The 13484-nt window shown below is 40.8% G+C and overlaps 1 protein-coding gene across 3 annotated transcripts in view; it reads left to right on the top strand.

The window, feature by feature from the left end:
• PPP2R5E (protein phosphatase 2 regulatory subunit B'epsilon) overlaps window positions 1-13484 on the top strand; it is a 151129-nt gene that overhangs the window by 95883 nt on the left and 41762 nt on the right. For all 3 annotated transcript variants that reach the window (XM_058739270.1, XM_058739269.1, XM_058739268.1), the window contains exon 4: window positions 11318-11419. In XM_058739270.1, coding sequence (XP_058595253.1) covers window positions 11318-11419 — 102 coding nt within the window. The remainder of the gene's footprint in view (window positions 1-11317; window positions 11420-13484) is intronic.

Below are 13484 nucleotides of genomic sequence, written 5' to 3'. Positions count from 1 at the left end.
TTCACACTAAGACCTGTTAACATGGTTGGTGCTAATTCTGAGAAAGAGAACTGTAGTGGGAGTATCACTTTTATCAGGTTGGCACAGCGGCCATTTGGTTTTCTGGTGGTTCTGCTGGATTCTTTCCCACTAAAAGGGATTGACATGTTTGCATAAGGAAATTGAATTACTTGAATTAGTAGAAGCTACTGGAGAATGGAAGAAGTAATTTAATAGGAAATAATTGCTAACTTTTGAGTTAAATGGGGAGACTTGAACGCATGCATGTATTTATTTACTTTTACCCCCCGAGATCAGACAGATTACTGAAAAGAAATAAAACCCACAAAAACAAAGCAAAATGGAGAGGAGATCTCAGAGTCAGCATCTTGGGAACTAGCAAGCACATGAACTGGTGGTCACTGCGTTGGCAGATGAGAAAAAGCGGAGCCGTAAGCAGCAGCAGGGAGAGTCTGGAAGAAGCCCACTCACACCACATTAACTGCGGGAAGCTTCAGAAAGATGCCTTTCTAAAAGTAAAGGTGCACAGAGGCCAGAAGAGGAGCCTTGGTGGAAAGTCTGTGTAAGCAGTAGTCAGAACTCCTGATGCCACCTCACTCCCCCCAAACCAGGCAGCGAAAAGACGGAAGGTTTTCTCTCTGGAGAGGCTACACTGGAGGGAAGCTGGGCTCATGGACACCAGGCACTGCTGACAACAGCAGGCGCCTTTCTGAAAGTAGTGGAGCACGTTGAATGGGAAGATCCTCAACCCTCTTACCACTCAGCGCTCAGATCCCTTATGCCTGTAATCAGGAGAGGGATGTTTCTTCTTTGGAGAATCAAATAAGCTCAAAGGAAAGACCTAAAGGCACCAGCTAAAGGAGAGTTCTTAGGGGGATGGTGGTAAGGACGTGGCCCAGCCAGTCTGCCCACAAGCCCACTACTCTGTCACTCAGTGCCACTGTCTCATACAGAGCTCCCATTTTAAATACGCCTGGATGCGGCACTGTCATAAAGGCACAGACTTTCTGGGTTTGAATCATCTCTCCTGACACTGCCCTGGCGTTAATACTATTAATTAGTTTTGTATGATTTTGAACTTTATATAAATGTACACGGACGGGACTCAACTCAGATGCCTTCCATCTTTCCCTTGCATCCTTACCCTGCGCTCACCCCATCTCTTTCCCTGCCCCTGTGGCACTTTCTCATCTGATGGGCGTACAGTAGGTGAAAGAGAGTGGAACGGAAGACAGAGTACTTTCTTTCACACATTTTTCTCCCGTTTGTCTCCTTCTAACTAAATGTTGATGTACTCCTCAAAACTACCTTGTATGTACTTGGATCTGTACTCAGATTCTATTGATTCTCTGTTCTTGATCTCATGGACAGATTCTTTTCTTCCATACAGTTGTCAGTGCTCTAATCCTTTTAGAAACTGAACATCTAAAGGGATCCAATTATTTTCAGAAACAATCAGTTTTTGTTAAATACAGTTATACCAGTTGATGATAACAGTTATCAGCGGAACCAACCGCAGCGGCAGCAGCAGTAATAACGACAATGAAAACGGATTATTTTAGTCTGTGTAAATCTAAACGGTGTGCATACCTAGTAGATTTTGAAAGAAATACTTGCTAAAGGAAATATAAATAAAAATGACATCTTTGTGAATTAGGAAAATAGCACATGCCCAAGATTTCTATGACTTTAATCTTGTCTTTCAGATTTGACTTGATGTTTTAAAATTCTAATTGGGCAACATAAGTTCTTAAACTTCTTGTTTTGTTTGTTACTCCCTTTCTCCAAAGGACTGCTAAGCTGCTTTTGTCATTTTAAGATGTTCCTTCTGCCTCATTTCAGAAATCAGTTATCATAGAACAGTGCCTATGTCCTAGAAAGCCCGGCTCATACAGATTGAATGTGCAACAGTAATAAGGTTGAAACCATCAACTTTAGAAATCGTTTAAATCCTCTTCTGGATTTCCGGATGTTGTAAAACAGATCAGCTGTCACAAGTGCATGTTTCCTAATCACATGTAAAACAGTGTACACTGTCTTTAGTTCTGGTTCAGTGACTGTCTTCTCCTCAGTATAGAGCGATGTCCAGAAAGGTGGTTTTACGATAAAAATGTGGGCACCCTTGGTGGAGTAGCTTGACCATACCTGTGTATCACAATGTTTTCATCCTCCTTGGGTTGCCGGAACCTCTGCTTTGTGACAAACAAGAGCATTGTGGCGATTCTTTTGCCTCAAGGAATTGTATTTAACTCAAGTGAACGTGTTTGTAATAATAACTTCTGGAAGTTCTTGCCTGAAATTTTTAATTATATTGATAATATTACATAGTAGTGACAGTTATGTATTTAGTGCGTTAGAGAATAAAGGTAGACCTGCAGTGGATGGCTCATAACGTAAGAAGTTGTCATACTGATTTCGTTAAATTTCTCTTTAGATTTAGTGCTAAGGACGTGTCCTTATGTTAGAATAAGGGATTTTAATGGTTTCACGTGTTCAGATAACTTTTAAACAGCTGTGTTCATTCACATCGATGGCGATGGCGAGGTTTAAAAAGAGACTAGTGGCAACTACAGTAAACTTATTACGATAATTAAAAGACACGGTTTGGCTTTAGAAACAGATTACCGGTTGAACAAATTGCCAGTGAGTTAAATTAAGTGCTAATTGAAAGTTTTAAAATTTTGCCATTTGTTTCTTAATCAAAGTACAAGCTTAAAAGATGTATATCTGCTCTAAGTTTCTTGAGCATAATTACAAAATGTTGGGAGTTTTCTCCTGGTTTTATATATCAATAATTATTTATAATTACTTTACAAGGGGCTGAGAGATTTGATGGGGCGCCTGGGTGGCTCAGTCGGTTGAGCGTCCGACTTCGGCTCAGGTCATGATCTCACGGTTCGTGAATTTGAGCCCCATGTCAGGCTCTGTGCTGACGGCTCAGAGCCTGGAGCCTGCTTCAGATTCTGTGTCTCCCTCTCTCTCCGCCCCTTCCCCACTTGTGCTCTGTCTCTCAAAAATGAACCAATGTTAAAAAAAAAAAATTAAAAAAAAAAAGGGTCCGAGAGTCAGATTTGAAACATTCTTTATCACTGGGACTGTTAAGAATTCTTAAATTTGGTGTTACCAAAGGTACCTTGACATTATATGTGTGTTTAACATTTATTACTTTTATGTTCTAAAACATAAATAGCATAGCAAAGTATCTAGACATATCTGTTAGGATTTTAGTTCTTTTTCTTAGAGTTTGAATATGTAATACTAATTCTAGTGTGTTTGGAAATTGTCTTCTCTGTACAAATGTCTGATTTAGAGATTTAAAGTAACTTTTGCTTACTTTTATATGTTTCATCATGTTTATTTGATACATTTACTTTGGACTAACACAAAATACTATGAGAATAATGCATGCTGACATAGTTTCAACATTGCATTTACTGGGGCTTCCCTCTGGTTCTAAATGCTTGAGTAAATGATTTTGTTTCTTTTCAATACATGATGGATTATAGAATTAACGAATGGATGAACTGGATAAAAAAAAACTGAGGGATATCATTGAAATGGTTACTTGCATAAGATCTTAATACAAATAGTGCTAGAGGAATAATGGCACTTTTCAATTTGCTTGGATGTTCTCTATTTAACATCATTTGTATTGTCCTTTTTTTTTTTGTTACAAAATCTACTTTGTAGATGAAATTTCAAGAAAATTCATTTTATAGCTGTGATGTCATTATTTTTGTATTTATAGTCAGTATACTTGCAATATTGCATGAAATTACAGTGTCACAGATAAAAGAGGGAGAAATGTTCATGAGGTCGACTAGTTCATCTGCATTTACCCAAGATGATAACCTACTCATCTAGAAAGTAGTATTGTAAAACAGAGGCAAGATGATTTAAGTTGTTTTGTTATACTGTAGTTACAGGTGGTTTTCCGAGTGCATTATATGTCTGATTTTACCCAGACCTTCGGTGCAAATGGTGCTCACAAATGCATAACTAAAGGGAACCGAAAGTATTCATTAGTTTTGTGTTTTTTTTTTTTTAAATAATTCACTATATTGTTCTTACCTTTGTTTTGTTCATTGATAATCTTGGCAGATATTTAATAGTGAGTAGCTCACAGGTGCTATCCACATTCTGTTCTTTTGTAATGTGCTAGTCATTTTCCTTAAACAACAGCAAAATGTCAACCAAAATCAAGGTGTAAAATTAGTAGTAGCATTTCCATGGAGATCAAGAGATTCAGGAAAGTGAGGGTTTTTTTTTGTTTTTTTTTTTTCCTGCAGTAGCTTAAATAACTATTTAAAAATATTAAGAGTTGATTTTGATATTGTAAGTCAAGAAACAGTAAGATGTTTGTTTAATCAAAACCTGATTAAAATATGCCTAGACACTTCTTCTTTACTTATGGGGCCAGGCATTTAGGATCCTGTTGTCTCTTTCACATTTGGCCAAGATGTTGAGATTTACTTATTTTTGCACTATAGTTAATGGTAATCAGCAGTAAACTAAAGAGTTGAAAAAGAAGAGAGCAGCTAGTCCCCCAGAGCAGGCAGCTATTGGTGCCAGGCCTGGCCTGAGGCACTATCCCCCTCCTTCACCCCCCATCCCTCCCCGGGTGCTATGGTGCAGGTGCTCACCGGTTCACAACTGAGTTGTATCCAGTATGGGTTCTTTCTTAATATTAGTGTTATTTTAGAGTTGTCAGTTTTAGCAAATAAAGACACAGGGCACCTAGTTCAATTCGAATTTCAGATAAACAATGAATACTTTTTTTAGTCTAAGTACGTCCCATACAACATGTGGAACTCTAGCTCGGGGAGATGAGAAGAAGGGATGTGAGGAATAGGAGCACCGGAGAGAAAACTTGGCAGTCAGTAATCAGGACGTTTGAAGATGGAGGTCTGAACCAGACGGTGAGGCTGAAGAGATTGTTCTGTTTTTCTTCTAATGCTGAGAAAGGTCAACATAGTTCTGAATGTTCACGGCGGTGGGGGGAGACAGTGAAACGGTGTCCGTGGTTGCCATTGAGGGCCACTGGAGGGAGATAATGGGAAAAGAGAGATGAGAAGTCAAAAAACTGATAGAAAGAAATGTGGTGGGGGAATCAGAGGAGAAAGAGAAAGAGACGAAGAAGTCAGGTCCATGCATGGTCTTCAAGGATGGGGTGGAGGTGGTGCGCCAGAGAAAGGACCCCGAGAACCATCTGTGCGTATCATGGTGCTGTGTTACCTTGCAAAACTCACAGGCTATTTTCTTATTGGTAAGAGGAGGGAGCTGGATGAGAGAGAGTCTCTAACATGATTGAATTCTAGAAGCAACATGGAATTCCTAATCCTAAATTTTCTATCTTTAAGGAGGGGTTATTTAGATTTTAATACGTGTTTCTCCTCTTCCCTCAGCCTTGCTTTCTGTCCTTATAGCCATTTTCTAGAGGCCAGCCCAGTGCCTTCAAACTTGTAGCTCGATTCCAATATTCAACATTTATTGTATTATAATGCCTTTGGAATGAAAGCGAATCAGATTATACCTCAAAGACACTTATTTCTTAAACTTCTTTTTCTTCACATTGATACCAGTGTAGATTAAAATAAAATAGTTGGAAACCAAATCCTTGTAATGTACTGTAAAAATTTCTTTTGTTCATTTTGGAGAACCCATTCCTGAATAAATAAAATAGACAGCCTATGACTAGAGCCTCATGCATTTAAATACATAATAGAGACAGTTTTCGAGAGTTTACAATACCATGTTGCATTTCAGTGTAGCCACATAGACTCCACAAAATTGGTCTGTGGTGGGGAGTGTTGCCCGTGGCTACTTGTGGTCATGACATGTTTGCATAAGCGTAAACCTGCTGTTGGCTATTTAATAACGTTACCTATTTAGTAATCCCTTTAAAACCTGGGCTAGAAATCAGAAGTGGCTGTCAGTGATAAAAAAAGATTTAATGGAAGCAAATTTACCATGTTGGATAGTGTTTTTTTTTTTTTTTAATGTTTATTTATTTATTTTTTTTTAATTTTTTTTTCAACGTTTTTTATTTATTTTTGGGACAGAGAGAGACAGAGCATGAACGGGGGAGGGGCAGAGAGAGAGGGAGACACAGAATCGGAAACAGGCTCCAGGCTCCGAGCCATCGGCCCAGAGCCTGACGCGGGGCTCGAACTCACGGACCGTGAGATCGTGACCTGGCTGAAGTCGGACACTTAACCGACTGCGCCACCCAGGCGCCCCTAATGTTTATTTTTTGAGAAAGAGCATGGGGTGGGGAGGGGCAGAGAGAGAAGAAGACGGTGGACCTGAAGAAGGCACTGTGCCGTTAGCCTGCCAGTGCAGACTCACATACGGGGCTCAGACTCCGGAACTGTGAGATCATGACCCGAGCCCAAATCGAGTCGGACACTCAACCGACTGAGCCCCTGGATATTGGTTTTTAACCATTTTTCGATCTTGGAAATCTTTTGAAAATAGGACCAGGGCAACTAGATCTTTTCCTAGCTCGGACTCACACATATTAAATGTTGCGGCAAAGTCAGGGGATTTGGAGGACCACCTCCCCTTCCCCACTTCTCGCTGTGGATAAACCAGTTTTAAACTCCCGATTTTGGAGTTCAACCGTATAGTTACACTGGTCCATTCATTGAGTTTTTTAACCATTCGTTCCTGAACTAGGCTCTAGGCATTGTAGGAAGCTCTGATTTTTAACTCTCTCCTGACAGTAATAATCTCATTCAAACAAATTCAAGAGCCCGTTTTCATATTGAAATTAAAGGCATGACTTATATACCGTATGTCTCTTACTTTTATAGATTTAGGAATTATTTCGTGTGCCTCAAGAGGAATGACAGCAACTACCTAGTTTATCATCCATATTCCTCTTGCTTTACTACAGCTTTTTAAAATTTTCCTTTAGATATGCATTTCTATCCTGTATGGTTAAAGTCTCATCATTTTCAGTTGTCTTCCCCCTAAATCTTTATTTAGAAACATTTCTTTGTGCTTCTGTATAGCCATCATCTTTAATGCTGCACAGTATTCTGAGTTGATGTACCTCTTGGATGTTGGACATAAAGATTATTTCTTTTTTTAAAAATTTTTTTTTCAACGTTTTTTATTTATTTTTGGGACAGAGAGAGACAGAGCATGAACGGGGGAGGGGCAGAGAGAGAGGGAGACACAGAATTGGAAACAGGCTCCAGGCTCCGAGCCATCGGCCCAGAGCCTGACGCGGGGCTCGAACTCACGGACCATGAGATCGTGACCTGGCTGAAGTCGGACGCTTAACCGACTGCGCCACCCAGGCGCCCCAGATTATTTCTAATTTTACACTTTTTGTAGAATGTTGTAAATGACTACTTTAAGTGGTTTTTTCAGGAGTGCCTGGGTGGCTCAGTCAGTTGAGCGTCTGACTTTGGCTCAGGTTGTGATCTCACAGTTCGTGAGTTCGAGCGCAGCATCGGGCTCTCTGCTGTTGGCATGGAGCCTGCTTTGGATTCTCTGTCTCCCTCTCTTTCTGCCCCCCATTCCCAGCACATGCTCTTTCTTTCTTAAAAATAAATAAACATTAAAAAAATGTAGAAAATACTTTTTAAAAAGTAGATTTTTCAGACTTGTCTTGGATTAGTTTTTCACAATAGATTCTCAAGGATGAGAGCAATGGTTCATCCATTCATGACATTTTTATTAAGCACAGTGCCAGCCTGGGTCAAAAGCTTGGCCATTTCCGTGACACTTGATATGCTTTGACATTCTTTCCAAATCTGCTAGCAAACTACTTAACCAACTGAGTCAGCTTGTAATTGTCCAGCCCGTTTGATCTGTGCTTCCTCATTATTCATGTGGTGAATATTTAGAAGTAAACTGAATAAAGCATTATAAGGAAGGCAAATCTGAAGAAACAGCAGTGTGTAGCTAAGTGAGATGTGCATGCCTCTAACACCACTCAGTGTTTGGATTATTTCCATACCTGACATTCTTTTGATGTGATAATTGAGAGATGAAGCTTTGACCAAATTAGAGGTTTAGATGCACTCTGTGCAGAGTTAACCATTTTAAGTTAAATAACCTAGATTTATTTAAATTACTCAGAAAACTTTAAATTGAAATTTTAAAAAGCAAAACCAAAATACACAAAACCAAAATGTGTCCAAGTTTTTATTTTGTGAACATTTACTGGATGCCTTGTATGTGCTGGGAAAACAAATATGAACGTGACATTGCATAGTCTTCATTAGGGGAGAGAGACAGACAGTTATGTAAACAATTGCTGCAGCACGTGGTGGGCACTTTAAGAGAGTGTATATGTCCAAGAGTATAAAGGAGCAGAAGTTTCTGTGTCCTTTTAGTTTTTACTATACAGAGGCCCACTCGCTTTTTAACTTTTATGGCTTATTTTCACATTTTGGAAGAGGAAAAAAACTGTTACAGAGTACAGTAAATATGAATGATTTAGTTGGCATGAAAATTCAGTTTTCGAAATTTATGGTTTCAAAAGCAAGGAACTGAAAGACTTTTTTGCCCCTTTGTGTGTCTCTTTTCTTAAATATTATTTATTTTGAGAGAGAGAGAATAAGAGCACACTTGCACGAGTGGGGGAGGGGCAGAGAGAGGAGAGAATTGCAAGCAGGCTCCGCATTTGTCAGCACAGAGCCCTACAAGGGGCTTGAGCTCCCAAACTGTAAGATCATGACCTGAGCCAAAATCCAGAGTTGGACGCTTAACCAACTTAGCCACCCAGGTGCCTCTGCCCTTTTGATTACAGTGTGGCTGGCTGGTTGCAGAGAAGTCATTGGTTGATGGCTTTCTGAAAACTCACTAGTTTCTTTGTAAATGGAATTCCTAATAATCATTGGAAGGGACAAAAATAACACGATAGACCTACGCGTGCTGTCATTGGCTGTGGCAGAAATGGTATAATCGAATGATTGTTTTCAGTCATCTCAGCTAAAGTAGAGCAAAAGAAGTGGTCTGCCTACTTTTCTGGAACACTGTGGTAGAGCCTGACAGCCTGGGTTCAGTTGTAACTGCTGGTTACTGAGTGTAACCTCAGATCTTCTCAACACCTGTGTTCCTACTTCCTCAGTGGTAAACTGGAGATAATCATAGTATCCACTTCATAGAGCTGCCGAATCCGATAGGTACCGCTCTATGCGCATCTCAGTCAACCTCAGAGCAGCACTTGCCGCTGTTGATGTCTTTGTCCTTCCTGAGATACCCTTAGCTCCTGAGACCCTATAAACTAGTTCTTTTCTTCTCCTACTTTCTTTCTGTTCCTTTTCATTTGTGTTGCCTGGTGGTTCTTTTTCTGTCTCATTTCTGAGTGTTGGATGCCTGAGGGTCTTTCTGTTTACTCCTTTCCACGCTGATCCATTAGTCTCATGGCTTTAAATATCATCTGTATGCCAAAGAGTCCTTATATGTCTCTAGTCCTGACCTGTCCAGCTTGGAAGTCCAGATTCATATGTTTGATCGGCTCCTAGATATTGCTTCTTTAACGCATTCCTAACTGGATCTCTGGACCTCCCCACCCACACACATAAACAAAAAAAGCTTTCACTTTCCCAGCCATCTCCATCTTGGGTAGATGGCCTTGCATCTATGACTCATCCTTGATTCTTTCCCTTTCTTCACCCCATATATCCAAGCCAACAGCAAATATTACCTCCAGAGTATATTTTGAATCGGTCTATTTCTGTCTTCTCTGCCACCATCCCAGTCCAAGCCATCATCATCTCTTGCCACCTTCAGAGGCTTCTAACTTGTCCCCTTCCTGTCTGTTCAATACAGAGCTACCAGAATGATTTTTTAAAAAGCAAAAATCAAATCATGTCACATTTCTGTTTAAGATCAACTAATGGCTTCCCATAACACTTCAAATCAAATCAAATCAAATCTCTTTTCCATAGCTTACACATCTGGGCTCAGTTTCCATAGTGAGGAAATTGGGATACTTAGGGGTTTAAATAAAACATAAGCTCCTAGAGGGCACAGACTTTTTTCTGCTTTCTTCATTGTTATTTTTCTGGTGCCTGGAACAGTGTGTGAACATGATGGGCATTTAGTAACTATTTGTTAAGTAAACAAATACATTTGGATTAATGGGACCCCAAAAGCCTTTCTTCTTCTCTCTTCCAGAGCAGCGTGCTATATTTAGTATTTTCTGCATTATACAGAAAGTCCAGCAAAGGCTTCTGGTGCAGTCTCCTTTCTTGCCTTGTACACATTTTACCCCACTGACCCCTCCTCTCCCCACTCCCCCCATTTTTTCTTCACATCTGAGAATTTGTTTGGGTCATTGAGAGAGGATGGATGACTACGTGGGACAAGAAGCAAGTCAAAAAGGAACCTCAAGAATAGTACCAGCCGCAGTTTTAAATTATTTTTTTAATGTTAGAGAGAGAGGGAGAAAGAGACAGAGTTTGAGCCGGGGAGGGGCAGACAGCTAGTGACAGAATCTGAAACAGGCTCTAAGCTGGCAGCTGGCAGCATAGGACCTGACACGGGACTAGAACCCACAAGCAGTGGGATCATGACCTGAGCCAAAGTCGGCCACGTAACTGACTGAGCTACCCCAGGTGCCCGCCGCAGTTTTAAAATAAGCATTTTGCTACAGAAATCTTGGAACATGTGCAGAAATAGTAGACTGGCATAATGAGTCCTCATGCCTTCATCACCCAGTTTCAATAGTTATCAACTCCTGGCCATTCTTTGAGCAACCAGCATTTAATTTGGAAATTGCCGATGGTAACGGAATACCTAGTCAGTTCACAGAGATTTGTGTCACAGATACAGCTTATGCAGGGCATCATTACTGCTTTGTAAACCAACTGAGAACAGGTGAAGGATGATTTCAAGGATGTTAGGTTTGGAAATAATCTTTTCTGATTTGCTTTTTGTAAATGCCTGGGATTTTACCATTAGTTCAACTGTTAATTTGCAAATCGTGAATAAACCTGGAAAGGGAAATACATAAAGCCCATTAGCCCATTAGTTATTTCTATCTTAGTGTAAATTGGTGAATTAGAAGCATGCTTGCCGGGTAAGTAAGCACGAGCAGGCTTTGATGGGAGGTCTAAAATCAAAGGGGCCTGGGCAAGGAGTACTGTTCAGGAGGGCTGGAGGTGCTACTCTACTACTTTCTGGCTTTGCCGAGGGGTGGTCTTGGCCTCAAAGCCCGTGGAGAGAGGTCCCCGTTCCAGTTTGATGGTGTTCCCATCATCTGTCATCTGGGTTCCCTTTGGCTGGCTGCAAACCTTGTATACAGCTGCCCAGGAGGTACTTCCAGCTAACTCTGCTGCTTGTTTATTTTTAGGTGTCTTGCAATATATTCAGAACTCTCCCTCCTAGTGACAGCAATGAATTTGATCCAGAAGAAGACGAACCTACCCTTGAGGCATCATGGCCACACTTACAGGTACTTTGAACTACCATTTGTTATAAAAGAAAGATCCATTAACTTATTAGCTGATTAGCATGGGAGTTTCTTGAAGGCCTTTATTCACCCTGAAATCAAATTAGAGTACATTAGTTGAAAGCTTAGAGAATGCTTTCTGTGTTTCTCACTCTTGATAATTAGGATGCCAAAAGAATAAAATAATAAGTTTCGGTGTAATGCTTTAGTGCGGTTTCTCCCAGGTTGCACAGTTCTTGTTCTTTTATTAGAGCTTCTCTGTGATCCTGCCTGCCGCAGCCTCCAACAGGAGCTGAGCTGTTTTCACATTATTAGTTAGATGTGATTAGGTCACAGAGTCTATATCTCATTTTCAGCAGCAGGTATCCTGGGGACCTTGAACTCCTGTCTTCGTGATAACCACAGATGTGTTTCTGTAGCCTAGAAGGGCAAAAACGAATTGAAGTAGCTGCTACATCGTGCAAGAAAGAGCAACAGCTGATAGAAAGCTTGCGTGAAGGCCAGTTTTGTTCTCTTGCACTGAGAAGGCCATGTTTTCCAGTCCTACGCACGTGCCGGGACAAATCAGGGCCGTCCCCGCATCTCCGCTCCCAGCACCCGGCCCATCTGTACTGTATGTACTGTTCCATACTGGTCTCCTGGCTGCTCGCGCTCCAGGCCCACGTTTCTCAAAGGAAGAGAGCAAGGAAATATGAATGGAATGGTCCCCAAGGCTATCTTTCCATCGAGTTAGGATGTCCTCAGAGGCCGGATGACAACCAGCCAGGAGGGAAGGGATGGAGAGAGGGAACAGAACCTCGTACATCAGTCACGCAGAGGCAGAAGCCCGATATCGCATCTTTGAAGTGTGCTCATGGCTACTAGTTGACTTTCTAAAGAGCAGAAAACTGTGCAGCAGCACGATGAGGCCTAGAGATATTCTACAAGTTTTTTTTTTCCCCACTGTCAGAATTTTTGACATCGATTTGCAACTTTCCCTGTCTTGCTTTGGCAACTCAAGGTCGCTACAGATACATATGTATGCTATTTCTCCTAGTTATGAGGAGAGCTTTCAGGGGCTCTGTTTTCTCAACTCTTACCCAGGCATGTTATACATATGTATCCTTGCTATCAATGCCAGGATTGAGTAAATTAGTTAAAACAGTGTAGCTGATTTCCTGTTTTAGCTGCTTGATATATTTTTTTTTTAAGGTGTCAGACATACTATCTGCGATCTAAGAAATTTGGAAAATTATTTGTGCTTTTCCTGGTACATCCCAAATGGTGACAAAAATTAAAAAAAAAAAAAAATTCTTTCGAATAGGTGGACTTCTTGTCCTGTCTTATTCGTAATGCTCACCAGTCACAGAAGTACAGTATAGTCTGGAAGAAATTTAAAAAACAAAACAAACAAGATAATCTCAGGGAAGCCCCACGTCTCACCGTGGAAAAGACAGAGAGATGTCTTCAAAGCTTCAATTTGTCTTCTCTGCATCCCAGAGACAGTAGACCACTCTGGCCATTTGCAAGAGCTTTTTGAATACTCTAAATCGTGATCACCAAAGATATAAATTTCTCCTAAAGCACAGTAAAGTTTAAGTATTTCAGTTAATCCTTTCTAAGCTTAATGACTCTATAAAATACAGGACCAAATTAATTTCTAAAGCTATTAAACTAAATTCTGCCACCAAAAATCTCTAGCTTACACTGTGTCTGTCATTGCTACTGGAGCATTAACTGTTAGTTCACCTGAAACTCGAAAACCGAAGCAACGGTGAGGAACAGCAGTGAGAGCTGTCCCCTTCTGGATGTAAAGTCACAAACTGTATCCCAGAACGGTGTGGCTCCATCTGTGTTGCCACTCTGTTCAAGCCTATAATCGTCTCATCCCTTCTTTAGCTCAGGGGGAAATATGACTTAAGTTGGATCAGATAAAGGAAACCTACCTTTAAAATTCACAAATTGACCAGGGCCTCTGGGTGACTCAGTTGGTTAAGCGACTGACTGCAGCTCAGGTCATGACCTTGCAGTTTGTGAGTTCGAGCCCCGCGTCGGCCTCTGTGCTGACACCTCAGAACCTGGAGCCTGC

This window comes from Neofelis nebulosa, chromosome 7 (genome assembly GCF_028018385.1).
Source record: "Neofelis nebulosa isolate mNeoNeb1 chromosome 7, mNeoNeb1.pri, whole genome shotgun sequence".
NCBI classification, from domain to species: domain Eukaryota; kingdom Metazoa; phylum Chordata; class Mammalia; order Carnivora; family Felidae; genus Neofelis; species Neofelis nebulosa.
The sequence above is the reverse complement of the archived record's forward strand: the minus strand, read 5'-3'. Positions and strand labels throughout refer to the sequence as shown.